The 14,430-nt window shown below is 42.2% G+C and overlaps 1 protein-coding gene across 1 annotated transcript in view; it reads left to right on the forward strand.

The window, feature by feature from the left end:
* The first annotated feature begins 4,298 nt into the window (after positions 1–4,298).
* The window catches only part of DPY19L4 (dpy-19 like 4), a 78,655-nt gene continuing 68,523 nt past the window's right edge, over positions 4,299–14,430 (forward strand). Inside the window, exons 1-2 of the mRNA XM_002805424.4 lie at positions 4,299–4,789; positions 10,947–11,057. Coding sequence (XP_002805470.4) covers positions 4,351–4,789; positions 10,947–11,057 — 550 coding nt within the window. The 5' untranslated portion in view covers positions 4,299–4,350. The remainder of the gene's footprint in view (positions 4,790–10,946; positions 11,058–14,430) is intronic.

The following is a 14,430-nucleotide window of genomic DNA, read 5'->3' on the forward strand; positions in this document are numbered from 1 at the left end:
TTGGCCAGGCTGGTCTTGAACTCCTTACCTCAGGCGATTCACCCACCTCCGCCTCCCGAAGTGCTGGGATTACATGCGTGAGCCACCGCGCCCGGCGCAGGAGGTCATTCTTAACCTCTCCTTCATCATCCTAGACAATCTCACCCATTTTTTGCCTCATTGTTGAACTCTATGCATCAAATTTTGTTCCTCTCTATTGGCAGTATGTTTTAAATAATTTTTAAAATTAAAAACGCAGATCTGATCATGTGCTCTTGAAATCTTTTAATAGCTTCCCATTTGCTGTGGGAAAAATCCATACATGTACAACCTGCATGACATTGCATAAGCTGATTCCAGCCTTCCTCTGTTGCTTTCTTGCAAGGCACTTTTCCCCCCATGCTCTATATTCTGTGATACATTTTCCAATTGTTTGTGTGGGAGTGATAAACTTTTGTCTGTTTCCTCTACCTGAAACATTTTTTTTTCTGCTATCTCTCTCTTAACTGATGTCCACTTAGAAATCTTATCTTCCTGGGCAGGCGCGGTGGCTCATCCCTGTAATCCCAGCACTTCGGGAGACTGAGGCCAGAGGATCACTTGAGGTCAGCAGTTCGAGACCAGGCTGGCCAAATAGTGAAACCTTGTCTCTACTAAAAATACAAAAATTAGCTGTGCGTGGTGGTGAGCGCCTGTAATTCCAGCTACCCTGGAGGTTGAGGCAGGAGAATTTCTTGAACCCAGGAGCTGGAGGTTGCAGTGAACCAAGATCATGCCACTGCACTCCAGCCTGGGCAAAGAGCAAGACTCTGTCTCAAAACAAAACAAAACAAAACAAAATAAAAACCAAACAAAAAAAGAAATCTTCCTAAGGAAGACCTTTCCTGACGAAACAGGCTCACAGTAAGATCTCCCTGTAACCAGTTTCCCATATTGTTAATGGCAGTGTGTTTCTTGTTCCTCACTAGTGACTAGTCAGTGCTTAAAATGTATTTGCTGAATGAATACATTTATATTTATTCCTGCATGTAGAAACTAATGTGATTATACATACATACATACATATATATATATATATTTTAGACGGAGTCTAAAATTTTTTAGACAGAGTCTCACTCTGTTGCCCAGGCTGGAGTGCAGTGGCCTGATCTTGGCTCGCTGCAACCTCCGCCTCCCGTGTTAGATTCTCCTTCCCTCAGCCTCCCAGGTAGCTGGAACTACAGGCGCATGCCACCACGGCCAGCTAATTTTTGTATTTTTAGTAGAGACAGGGTTTCAGTGTCTCTTGTTGGCCAGGCTGGTCTCGTACTCCTGACCTCGTGATCCATTCACCTCAGCCTCCCAAAGTGCTGGGATTACAGGCGTGAGCCACCATGCCCGGCTGATTCTATATATGTATATATATATATATATATATATATATATATTTTAAGAATTTTTATAAGCGTAAATGTTGCTAAATAGCAAATACTATGTTTCTTTCTTTTTGGTTTTTTTTTTTTTTTTTTTTTTTTTTTTTTTTTTTTTTTTGAGAGGGAGTTTCATTCCTGTTGCCCAGGCTAGAGTGCAGTGGCACGATCTCAGCTCACTACAACCTCCGCCTCCCAGCTTCAAGAAATTCTGCCTCAGCCTCCGGAGTAGCTGGGATTACAGGCACCCACCACCATGCCTGGCTAATTTTTTTGTACTCTTAGTAGAGACGGGGTTTTACCATGTTGGCCAGGCTGGTCTCAAACTCCTGACCTCAGGTGATCCACCTGCCTCAGCCGATCCACCTGCCTCAGCCTCCCAAAGTGTTGAGATTACAGGCATGAGCCACGGCACCCAGCCAGTATTATGTTTCTTTAGCACCATTTTGTGAATTTTTAAAATGTTAATGTTAATCTAATTATTAATGGTATGTTTTTACATGGGAATATAAATTCAAAGAGTCACTTTTTCACTGAAGTGCACAAAGAAGACAGTTGGGTATGAAATGTACCTTTACATTATGATTCTGGCTGCGTCTGCCATCTACTGGACACATCATGCTGTTGGCTTTTAAGGTTTCTATTCTCAGTCAAGGTGCTCATCCAGGATTCTAATAGGATTTAAAATTTTTTCTATTTTTAAATCATATTATAATTGATGAGAAATTGATATGTTTTTTTTAACTGTATTTGTTTTAGACTGGTCAAGTGAAGCAGTGCGAATGGAGAAGCAGCAAATCTGTAACTGGTTGTGATCAATTAGTTGTGAACACCACGGCACTTGGGCCAGCCTTTACTGTATTTAAAAAAAGAAAAAGAAATGTCGTAGCAGTTTCCGTGTTACACACACTTTTTTTTTTTTTAACTTTTAAGTTCAGGGGTACAAGTGCAGGGTTGTAACACAGGTAAACTTACGTCACGGGGGTTTGTTGTACAGATTATTTCATCACCCAGGTATTTATCTTAGTAACCATTAGCTATTTTTCCTGATCCTCTCTCTCCTCCCACCCTCCGCCCTCTGAAAGGCCCCAGTGTGTGTTGTTCCCCTCTATACACATACATTTTTATAGTGATGTCACAAATTTGGTAGACAACTTTTTTTCCCCAAAAATCATTGTGCTCCTTTGCTTTTAAGATACCTACAATTTGGAATGTGATGCATCCTCGACGCATCAGTCTGGACATGCCTAGTAAATGATCTGCAGTGGCTGTCTGTCTGAAGAGTACTTCAGGGACAGCTCCAGAACTGCACTAGATTTGGCCTCAGCATCCAGGTCTAGCCTCAGCTCTTTGTAGGGTGGAAAAACAGCAGAAACAACTTCATCTGTCAGGGCTTTAGGAATAGCAGATTTTTTTCTGAATTAACTGAATTGAGGTACTCAGAGGCCACCTGCTATCCAATTGCATCCCTTTGATCAAAATAAGAAAGAATTTAATCTGCCATTTACATGTACCAAGAAGGCCTAAGTGCAATTAATAGCAGGTGTCTTCTAATGTGGCAGTCTCATTCCCTATAAATAGGGTTGTTTGAGTTAGCAAAAACAAACAAAATACCAAACCAAAACAAAACCCAGGATATTCAATTACATAGAAATTTCAGATAAAAACAAATCATTTTTGGTGTAAGCATGTCCCAAATATTGCATGGGACATTCTCATACTAAAGTGTCCTGAATTGTATCTGGAAACCCTAATATAATTCACAAATATTTAAAGGGCTTACTATCTGAAAGAGGAGAGGTGAGAGGCAACAGTCTTGGTACAAAGTCAGCAACCTGTGTTTCTAGCATAGAAGCTTTGCCTGGGACAATCTTGATAATAGGCCACTTAGTTCCAAAAATGTTTTGCTTTATGAGTATTGTTTCATATGACCAACTTGATCAAAAATCTCTATCTAGAGTAGTTTTAACTCTGGGAAAATTTGTTTTTTGATAAAACGTCCTAGCCAGGTGCAGTGGCTCACGCCTGTAATTCCAGCACTTTGGGAGGCCAAGGAGGGCGGATTGCTTGAGCTCAAGAGTTCAAGACTAGCCTGGGCAACACGGTGAAACCATGTCTCTACAAAAAAAAATAAAAAATATATATATATGTATATATGTATATTTTATATATACACACACAGAATATACCCATATTCAGAAAATATATATATATATACACACACACACACACACACAGAAAAATTAGCTGGGCCTGGTGGTGTGTGTCTGTAGTCCCAGCTACTTGGGAGGCTGAGGTGGGAGGATCACCTGAGCTTGGGAGGTCAAGGCTACAGTGAGCCATGATTGCACCTGTGCACTCCAGCTGTCAACAAAATGAGATCTTATTTCTTTTTCTTTTTTTTTTTTTTTGAGACGAAGTCTCGCTCTGTCGCCCAGGCTGGAGTGCAGTGGCCAGATCTCAGCTCACTGCAAGCTCCGCCTCCCGGGTTCCCGCCATTCTCCTGCCTCAGCCTCCCGAGTAGCTGGGACTACAGGCGCCCACCACCTCGCCCAGCTAGTTTTTTGTATTTTTTTAGTAGAGACGGGGTTTCACCGTGTTAGCCAGGATAGTCTCGATCTCCTGACCTCGTGATCCGCCCGCCTCGGCCTCCCAAAGTGCTGGGATTACAGGCTTGAGCCACTGCGCCCGGCCTTCCAACATCTTTTGAATTCATTCTCTTTGAACATTTTTATTTTCATTGCCTCATACCAGGCCTTTATTTTCTTACTAAGTTTACTATAACAGCACAAGCTTCTTTCTTGTAATGGTCAAGTGGTCTACTAAACCAAAGCGCTAACCGAGTAGCTGGAATTACAGGCAGTTCTGCCTCTGTCCGGCTTTGTGACTTCCACCACATTAGATCTGTTTCCTCCGTGTAAAATGGGGCGGGAATAGAGGCTGGACCTGGGAGGTGTCGCTGATGATCGTCTCCGACTCGCTAAGTCGCGGAGTCACAAACGTGGCGGAAAGCAAGCCCCCACTTTTTGGGAAGAGTAGGACGAGGGGCGGGGCTGCAGCGAGACCCACTAGTTTCGCTTTCCAGGGGAGGCAGTGGCCGGTAGCTGCTGCTGTGGGCGGCGCCCCCGGCGTGGAGTCTCCTTCCTGCCCTCGCAGGCTCCGGCGCCCCAGCGAAACGCTCCGACCGCTCCCCTCTCCCAACACTCTGGTTCCCTGGCCGCCTGCGGGGACGCGGTTGGCGGCGACACCGGAGGGGGGTGGGTCAGGAAGTGGGGGCGCGGCGGCCAGGAGCGGGCCCCGGGTGGCCGAGGGGTTCGGCGACGCGGAGGGAGGGACACTCCGGGCCGCGCGGGAGCCGGAGGGCGCCCCGGCCTCCGCAGAGACGATGGCGGAGGAAGAAGGTGACTGCCGCGGGGTCCAGCGCGCCAGCGGCTGCCTGTGGTCTCGGGAAGGAGGGCGGGGGCGCTGGAGGTGTGGGCTGGAGCTGCCGGTGGCCGCGGTGGCGGCCGCACGGGGAGGGCGGGAAGGAGCGCGGCGCCCAGGAGAGGGCTGCGGAGAAATTCAGGAGAGCGGAGCGAATGGCTCGAAGTTTTGTCGGCCGAATTGGGAAGCAAAGGCGGAGCTGAAAGTTGGGAATCCGTAGCAGGAAAGAAAGCTGTGCAGGGAGTGGTTGGGAGGGAGGGAGGGTCCTGAGCAGATTTTTGGTGAAGTGGGGGGCGCAGTTTGGTTTCGAAGATGCAGGTTTAGGTACTGAGTGCATATTTGAATGTGGTCGTTGTTTCACTCAAGGCCCCTCATTCGGAGGGCGATTTTTAAAGGGCTGTGGGTATTGACAAACCCAGAGGCACAGGGAGTGAGGGGACATTCACCACGGGGATAAAGAAGCAGGGATTTGGGATAAACATGGCATGATGAATTGGGAATGGGTGAACACGCAGAAACTGAAGAAAGCCAAGTTCACTTAGGTTTAGAGGAAAATGGTAAAGAGCAGAGCCATCTAAGTATTACAGTTTTGGGAGCTGATGAGGCCAGGAGGCCTTTGAGGGTCAAAGTGGGTGAGTAGAGATGGGGTTTATCCATGTTGGTCAGGCTGGTCTCGAACTCCGGACCTTAGCTGATCCGCCCACCTCGGCCTCCCAGAGTGCTGGGATTACAGGCGTGAGCCACCGCGCCGGTCGACTCAAGCCTTTTTGAACCAAGAGTACAAGGAAGGAATTTAAAGAATTTAGCGGAAAGCAGTTTTTAAAAATTAAGCATAAGAAGTGTTTACTGATCTGTGACTTGCTGACCTGTCCCTATGCAGGCTTGGTTCATATTTGCTTCCTCTTGAGTTTTCAGAGTGTTAAAGCTGGTCTGAATTTAAGACATTCTAACTAAAAACAGCTTCAAAACCAAAGCTGTTTGTCGTTGGTGAGAAAGAATGTAATTCCACTTGTTTCCTTGGTTGTCTGTGGTTACAGTATATTATCATTTGAAATATTTCTTGATGTATTTTTCTTTTCTAATTGCAAATTTATGGAGGCTGGTTGATACACTAGCTTGCATGTTCCTATGAGTACATTCATGCTTAACTTAAAGCATTAAAAAAGTTAATACTGCATAAAAAAATCAATACTACAGTACTGAAAGTCTTTAATACATCATGCAAAATGAAAAATTATTTTAGACTATGGTTGTATTTAAATAGATCTGTGGAGCCAATATTAAGATTGTACTGTTTTGTAAATTTTACTTACGTGATATAAAATGATAAATGGGCTGGGCATGGTGGCTCATGCCTGTAGTCCCAGCACTTTGGGAGGCCAAGGTGAGTGGATCACTTGAAGTCAGGAGTTCAAGACCAACCTGGCTAACACAGTGAAACCCCATCTCTACTAAAAATACAAAAATTAGCCGAGTGGCGAACGTCTGTAGTTCCAGCTACTCGGGAGGCTGAGGCAGGAGAATCACTTGAACCCAGGAGGCTGAGGTTGCAGTGAACCGAGATTGCACCATTGCACTCCAGCCTGGGTGACAGAGCGAGACTCCATCTCAAAAAAAACAAAATTAAGGCCGGGCACAGTGGCTCACACCTGTAATCCTAACACTTTGGGAGGCCAAGGCGGGCAGATCACGAGGTCAGGAGTTTGAGACCAGTCTGGCCAATACGGTGAAACCCTGGCTCTACTAAAAAATACAAAAATTCGCCGGGCGTGGTGGCGCATGCCTGTAGTCCCAGCTACCTGGGAGGCTGAGGCAAGAGAATCGCTGGAACTCAGGAGGCTGAGGTTGCAGTGAGCCGAGATCTCCCCACTGCACTCCAGCCTGGGTGACAGAGCGAGACTCCCTTTCAAAAATAAAATAAATAAAATGATAAATGATTTTTGGTTGTAGAATTACATATAACTCAAAAACAGTTAAATACATCTTATATGGGACAATTAATGGGTTGCAGTTTATTAAAATACTGCTTTATTCAACACATTTTTAATTCCATAAATATTTGTGTTAATACTCTATTAGATGCAAGGATATAATAGCAATGAATGAGTAATTAAATTTTCATTTATTATAATGCTAGTAATAATAATATATATAGCATACCTGTCTGTCTATGTGCCAGGCATTCTGAATGTTTTTTGTTTATTTGTCACTCTATAGTTTTTTCCCCAAAAATTCATATTATCTTTTATTCGCTGTGTTAAAATTAGACTAAATAGTCTGTATATTTTACTTGTATCCAGGTGTTCTCCATGTCCCATCTTACTTACAGTTCACATTCGCTTGGATCCTCTTCATTGTCCAAGTAAATACTCTGGGAATCTGGTTTTTGAAAAAATGTCTTCCTTGATGCAGTAGAGGGCCAGGGTGTTTATATTTATGCTTTCTGAAAGCAGTGTTAGAGCAAAGAAAGAAGTGACAACCTTGAGTAGAGCAGTATTAACATTTCATTTGGAAACTGCTATGTCTAGCCTGCGTGGACATTTGAAAGCCTGTTTGTAGCCCTACTATTTCATATGAAGATGACTGGACTGAAGTCTGAAATAGCAGGTTACTTTTGTGGATGTGTAATCATCTTCATTTAGTTTGACTTTTTCTTTACAATGCTAAGAATATAAGATAGTGAAAAGGAGTGGCTGGACATCATGGCTCATGCCTGTAATCCCAGCACTTTCGGAGGCTGAGGCGGGCAAATCACGAGGTCAGGAGTTCGAGGCCAGCCTGGCCAATGTGGTGAAACCCCCGTCTCTACTCAAAATACAAAAAATTAGCTGGGCGTAGTGGCAGACACCTGTAATACCAGCTACTTGGGAGGCTGAGGCAGGAGAATTGCCTGAACCCGGGAGGCGGAGGTTGCAATGAGCCGGCATGGCACCACTGCACTGCAGCCTGGGCAAAAAGAGTGAAACTCTGTCTCAAAAAAAAAGATAGTACAAAGGAGGCTTGAATTACATCGCAGAGCTTTCCTGTCAGAACTGATAATCTCATTTGTCCATTGCTTTGACCTTTGCTTTTTTCCACCTAGAGATGTGTGGCTTTGTTTTTCCATTATGAAATTATATGGAAAGTTAGCTTTAGGGATAAGGTTGAAGAGATGAGCTAAAATGAATACTGTATTTATCAAGTCATACTTTTCACTCTTACAGTTTAATGCCACTAAAATTGGTATGTCTTAAAATCAGTACATGCATTCAATGTGACAGTGTGGTTTTTTTTTTTCCCCCTTGAAAACCTATTGAGTGGTATCTTCAAATATATGGCATCTTAGAATCAGGAAAATATAATATTATAGATTTTTTATAGATTACATATTTGTATGGTCCTCGATCATTGCTAATATAAATTCTTGAGAGGTGACTGTTGAGAGTTGTATACTTCAGAAATTACATGAAAATCTATGCAAAATTTTTGTGTAAGTTTTACTTTTATAAACAAAATTCATTTATGGGCACAAAGAGAACATGTTTAATTAAAGTCCTGTAAAGTGATTTATTTGATAAAGAACATTTTTAAAAAGGAAAATGATAGTGTTTTGTAAGAACACGTTTTATGTGACTATTCCCCTCCCAATTTATCACTAAGTGTATATTTTTAGACTCTAATGGAAAAGACCCACTTACCTAGCCCATTGGTCACATATAGTATATCTGTTGACTATCTCAATAGATTTGTTAATTTGATTTCTGAAATTATCCAATTAAATGTTTTAAAGTCCAGTGCTGTTATGTGATTAATCATGCAGGTGTACCTACAAAGGAAGGTTCTTGTGGTTATATTTTCCCCTTGTATTCTTTTTTTTTTTTTTTTTTGAGACGGAGTCTTGCTCTGCCGCCCAGGTTGGAGTACAGTGGCCGGATCTCAGCTCACTGCAAGCTCCGCCTCCCAGGTTTATGCCATTCTCCTGCCTCAGTCTCCCGAGTAGCTGGGACTACAGGCGCCCGCCACCTCGCCCGGCTAGTTTTTTGTATTTTTAGTAGAGACGGGGTTTCACCGTGTTAGCCAGGATGGTCTCGATCTCCTGACCTCGTGATCCGCCCGTCTCGGCCTCCCAAAGTGCTGGGATTACAGGCTTGAGCCACCGCGCCCGGCCTCCCCTTGTATTCTTTTAAAATAAAATTAAAGGCCAGGTGCGGTGGCTCAAGCCTGTAATCCCGGCACTTTGGGAGGCCGAGACGGGCGGATCACGAGGTCAGGAGATTGAGACCATCCTGGCTAACACGGTGAAACCCCGTCTCTACTAAAAAGACAAAAAACTAGCCGAGCAAGGTGGCAGGCACCTGTAGGCCCAGCTACTTGGGAGGCTGAGGCAGGAGAATGGCATAAACCTGGGAGGCGGAGCTTGTGAGCTGAGATCCAGCCACTGCACTCCAGCCTGGGCGACAGAGTGAGACTCCGTCTCAAAACAAAAAAAAAAATTAAATTAAAAACAATAATTTGTTTTTGAAGACTTTATTTGATTTTGCATAAATATTCGTTCTTGATGACTGCTTCTAACTTCTACTTTAACCCAGAGCAGGGGAATATTAAAGAGGCATAATGAGGAAGGAATATAGTGATATTTACTAATTGACCTAGATTTATATGTATAAATACTCAAAGTCTGGGGTACATTTTTCTAATAATGCCATTTTTTGTTTTTTTGTTTTGTTTCATTTTGTTTTTGAGACGGAGTCTCCCTCTGTCACCCAGGCTAGAGTGCAGTGGCGCAATCTCGGGTCACTGCAACTCCACCTACTGGGTTCAAGTGATTCTCCTGCCTCAGCCTCCTGAGTAGCTGGGATTACAAGAGTGCACCACCACACCCGGCTAATATTTGTATTTTTAGTAGAGACAGGGTTTCACCATGTTGACCAGGCTGGTCTTGAACTCCTGACCTCGGGTAATCCACCCACCTTGGCCTCCCAAAGTGTTGGGATTACAGGCATGAGCCACCATGTCCAGCCTGATAATGTCATTTAAAAATATTTTCATTGATTTCACTACTTAACATGACTACAGAATAAATGGTAGTATAGAAATGAGTAAACATTAGATTCATCAGTCTGAATCCGTTAAATGTACAGCTTTTTTTCTCACTATGCCAGTGTTTAAAGATATTTTAGTGAGCACGTAAGTTTGCTATGAAGCTATTTTAAAATATGTTTATTTTATTCATTTTCCACAGTAAAGCTAAGAACATACATCTGATCAGCAGCAACTGATTCGTTTCTCCTTCTTTGACTTCTATGTTTATTTTCACATTTCATAGCCTGAAGTTATTACTAAGAGAAAGGAAAAAACTGTCTTCCACTTCCATGAGAAAGATAAATTATTGTACCACTTTATAACTTGGCAGGAACACTCTGTACTTATAGTATCGTAATCTATCCCACAAGATGATTAATTCTAGGGAGGAAAAGTATAAATTGTACATAGTACATTCCTGTTTAACTTAGAGTTTAGTTTACTATTTTGGAGGTAACTTCTGCATCACATTTTCTAAAACTGGAGCTAGAAGAGGAAGCTAGTCTAATCCTGGGAAATTATTTTGAGACCTTCTCATATATAAGTATCTTTGTAGGTTCAGCCTATTTTCTAATCCCTAAATCTAAAAGATTGTACAATGCTAATGATAACACAGTACTGAAATTCTGCAGAGCTTTCAGGGTTAAACAAAGAAGTGTAGTTTATGATGAATGTGTTATGTTTTGATTTTTACAAAACACTTAAACCATGAGTTATGCATTTGATACTTTAAGGTAACTAGAATTATGAGCTGAATAACACCTTGACCCTAATTTGGAAAAGAGCTTACTTATTTTGGGATGTTTTTGAAAATTGCATCATCTTGGGAGAAGAGCGCATTGGTTTACTACTAGGATTGTCAAAACACAAATTGGGGAGTGGAACTTAAAATTGTCTTTTTTTTGGACAAAAGAAGATTTTGCAGGGGTGCCAAAATAATTATGAAAATGTTATCTTTGATGCTAATAGGTCTTAGTGGTACTTTTGCTTTAGAATAATAAAGGTTAATTGGCTCAGGATACAGATCAAAATAATTTTATACACACATTGCAATAATGTCTTAAATATTTTAAGGACCACCTGTAGAGCTGCGCCAAAGAAAAAAGCCAAAGTCTTCAGAAAATAAGGAATCTGCCAAAGAAGAGAAAATCAGTGACATTCCAGCTCCTGAAAGAGTTCCAAAACGTAAGTTAGACTTGGAATTTGTGCTACTACAAAAATAGTTTACGCTAGAGAGTATATTAATATTTTAAATATACATATTTTGAGATTATGTATATGCTCAGCTTTCGCTAGGTTTTGAACAACCCCAAATCTCACTGGCTTATGACAAACATTTATTTGTAATTAATATTACATGTTATGGCTGCAGTTTGGCTGTCATAATTTTATGTGTTGTGAAGGAATAGTCCCTATTTGGGAAAAATTTTTCTTGTGACGTAGGAAAAGAGGAGGCAGAATCATGCAATGCCTCTTAAAGTTTCTGCTGACCTAGCACAGTATCACTTGTACGCACCTTTTATTGACCCAAGCAAGTCATATAATCAGTTTAGACGATGGGATGTGAAGTATATTTTCATTACAGGGAAGTGTTCCAGGTCCACATGGTAGTGGGCAGGGATATATAATCTTTTTACTGGGAAGGAGAAAATAGTTGTGAATAATAATATAGTTTACCGCATCCTGTCCTTGTGATTTATTTCCCTCCCTCAGACAAAATACACTTACTTTTTCCCACACCCTAAAACTCTGTCTTATCTAGTCACAGCCTTCATCCTGAACCCAAGGGCTTATCGACATCAGGGCCAGCTATGACTCATTCTAATCCAGAGATCTATGAACTAAACAGACAGGTTATCTGTTTTGTGTCAGGGGTTCCCAAGACCACCCCCATGTTTGGTTATTAGCTGGAAGGACTCACAAGTTTCAGAATGAAGTTGTATTTACAGCTATGATTGATTGATTGATTGATTGATTGATTTTTGAGACAGAGTCTCGCTCTGTCACCCAGGCTGGAGTTCAGTGGCATGATCTCAGCTCACTGCAACCTCCGCCTTCTGGGTTCAAGCAATTCTCCTGCCTCCCTCCTGAGTAGCTCACGCCACCATGCCTGGCTAATTTTTGTATTTTTGGTAGAGACAGGGTTTCCCCATGTTGGCCAGTCTGGTCTCGAACTCCTGACCTCAAGTGATCCACCTACCTCAGCCTCTCAAAGTGCTGAGATTATAGGCATGAGCCACCGTGCCCAGCCTACAGCTATGATTTATTATAGCAAATAATATAAAACAAAATCAGCAAAGCGAAAAGACCTATTGTGGTGAAATCTGCAAGAAACCAGGCATAGGCTTCCACATTTCCACTGCAGTAGAGTCACACAGGATAGGCCTGATTCCTTCAGCATCAAATTGTGACATTTGTAAAGTTTTATCTACCAGGGAAGCTCATTAGTGATTCAGTGCTCAGGGTTTTTATTGGGGGCTAGTCATGTAGGTATCCTCTGCCTACCATGTACCAAAATTCTTGACTCCCAGAAAGAAATCATAAACTACATTATTTGTACAAAGAGGATAGGCACTGTTATCAGTTAGAGAATGGTGGGAACTCTCCTGAAATTGAAGTTCCTAGATGCCAGCCAAGAGAGCCTACCTTGCAAGCAGGGCTTTCTTTTTTTCTTTTTTCTTTTTTTTTTCTTTCTTGAGACAGTCTCACCCTGCCACCCAGGCAGGAGTGCCATGGTGCAGTCTCTGCTCACTGCAACCTCCACCTTCTGGGTTCAAGCAATTCTTGTGCCTCAGCCTCCCAAGTAGCTGGGATTATAGGCATGTGCCACCACACTTGGTTAATTTTTGTGTTTTTAGTAGAAATGGGGTTTCACCATGTTGGCCAGGCTGGTCAACTCCTGACCTCAGGTGATCCGCCTGCAAGCAGGCCTTTCTCAGGAAAGTGTTCTCAGACCTGCTGTGTTAACTCTTTTCTGCACATCGCCCTACTCAGTATACATTGTTGGACAGGGACAGGATATCCCCTTACTCTGGGAGAAGGAATCTGTTGTGTTTATGCCCCAGTTGTGTTCCTGGGGAATTGTTTCCCAGTTCATTGTTCTCCATGGTCCTTGATTTTACACTCTGGAGATCTTTTCTCTTCCATTTTCTTCTATAACCATATCTAAAGATGGGTTTGGAGAATGTATCATCCTTAAGGGCTAAACAGCTTTCTCATACTGCTTCCTCTGCACTGAAAGTTGAGGCCTGTATATAAATTTGCTCAAGATAAAGGCTGTGGGTAATAGTTGAGGGGCTGGCTACAAGAAAACTATATTTGGGAGCTGGAAAAATGAAGATCTATATTACGTCATGACAAAACATTTGATAATACTGTTTCCTGTGAATAGTTGACAATACTATTTTTTTCTATCATTTTAGGTAATGAGATTGCAAAACAGAATGTTACTAGAGTGCCTTTGGTATTAACAGCTACATTTGACTACAGGAAAGAGATCTGAGTTTAGAATGGAATTGGTCTATTTGTAAGTGGGAATGAAGAAGAAAATAGAGAATTCCAAAATTCTGGGACTTGTAATGTTGAAGTGAGAACAGTTTATTAACCAGGCAAGGTGGCTCACGCCAGTAATCCCAGCACTTTGGGAAGCTGAGGCAGAGGATTGCTTGAGGTTAGAAGTTCAGGACCATCCTGGACAACGTAGTGAGACCCTGTCTTTATTTAAAAAAGAAAAGAAAAAGCCGTTTGTCTTTTTCAACCAATAAAAGTTAAAATCACGAAATGGGAGGCCGGGTACGGTGGCTCAAGCCTGTAATAACAGCACTTGAGGAGGCCGAGGCGGGCGAATCACGAGGTCAGGAGATTGAGGCCATCCTGGCTAACATGGTGAAACTCCGTCTCTACTAAAAAAATACAAAAAATTAGCCGGGCATGGTGGCGGGCGCCTGTAGTCCCAGCTTCTTGGGAGGCTGAGACAGGAGAATCGCTTGAACCTGGGAGGCGGAGGTTGCAGCGAGCTGAGATTGTGCCACTGCACTCCAGCCTGGGTGACAGAGCGAGACTCCGTCTCAAAAAAAAAAAAAAAAAAAAAGAAATGCTTTGAGTAACAGGCTGATTAAGATGAGTCCTTAGTGCAAAGGTCAAATCAAGGGCATAGCTATTGTACAATTTGTTAAAATGTGTGAATAAATTAAGGTAGTTCCTACTAAATCTTGTTGGATACAGGACTTAGAAAAAAAGAACTAAAGCTGTTGGCCCACAAAAGTTTAATAAACTCAAACTATGTATAATGAAGCCTTTGAGAAGGCATATCTAGAAAAGGTGTGTAATTTAGCCTTTGAGAGTGGCATATCTAGAATAATTCGTAGCTATAGTTACTGGAACATGGAGCTGACTGAAATCAAGTAGGTAAATCAATAAAATTTTTCTTTTCTTTGCAAAATGAGTGATTTAATTGTTTAAAAGTGAAGTATAATTAACATACAATTAAATGCACAGATTCTTAGTTGTTTAATTAAATGCATTTTGAAATGTGAATGCAGGCAAAACAAACTATAGA

This window comes from Macaca mulatta, chromosome 8 (genome assembly GCF_049350105.2).
Source record: "Macaca mulatta isolate MMU2019108-1 chromosome 8, T2T-MMU8v2.0, whole genome shotgun sequence".
Lineage (NCBI taxonomy): Eukaryota > Metazoa > Chordata > Mammalia > Primates > Cercopithecidae > Macaca > Macaca mulatta.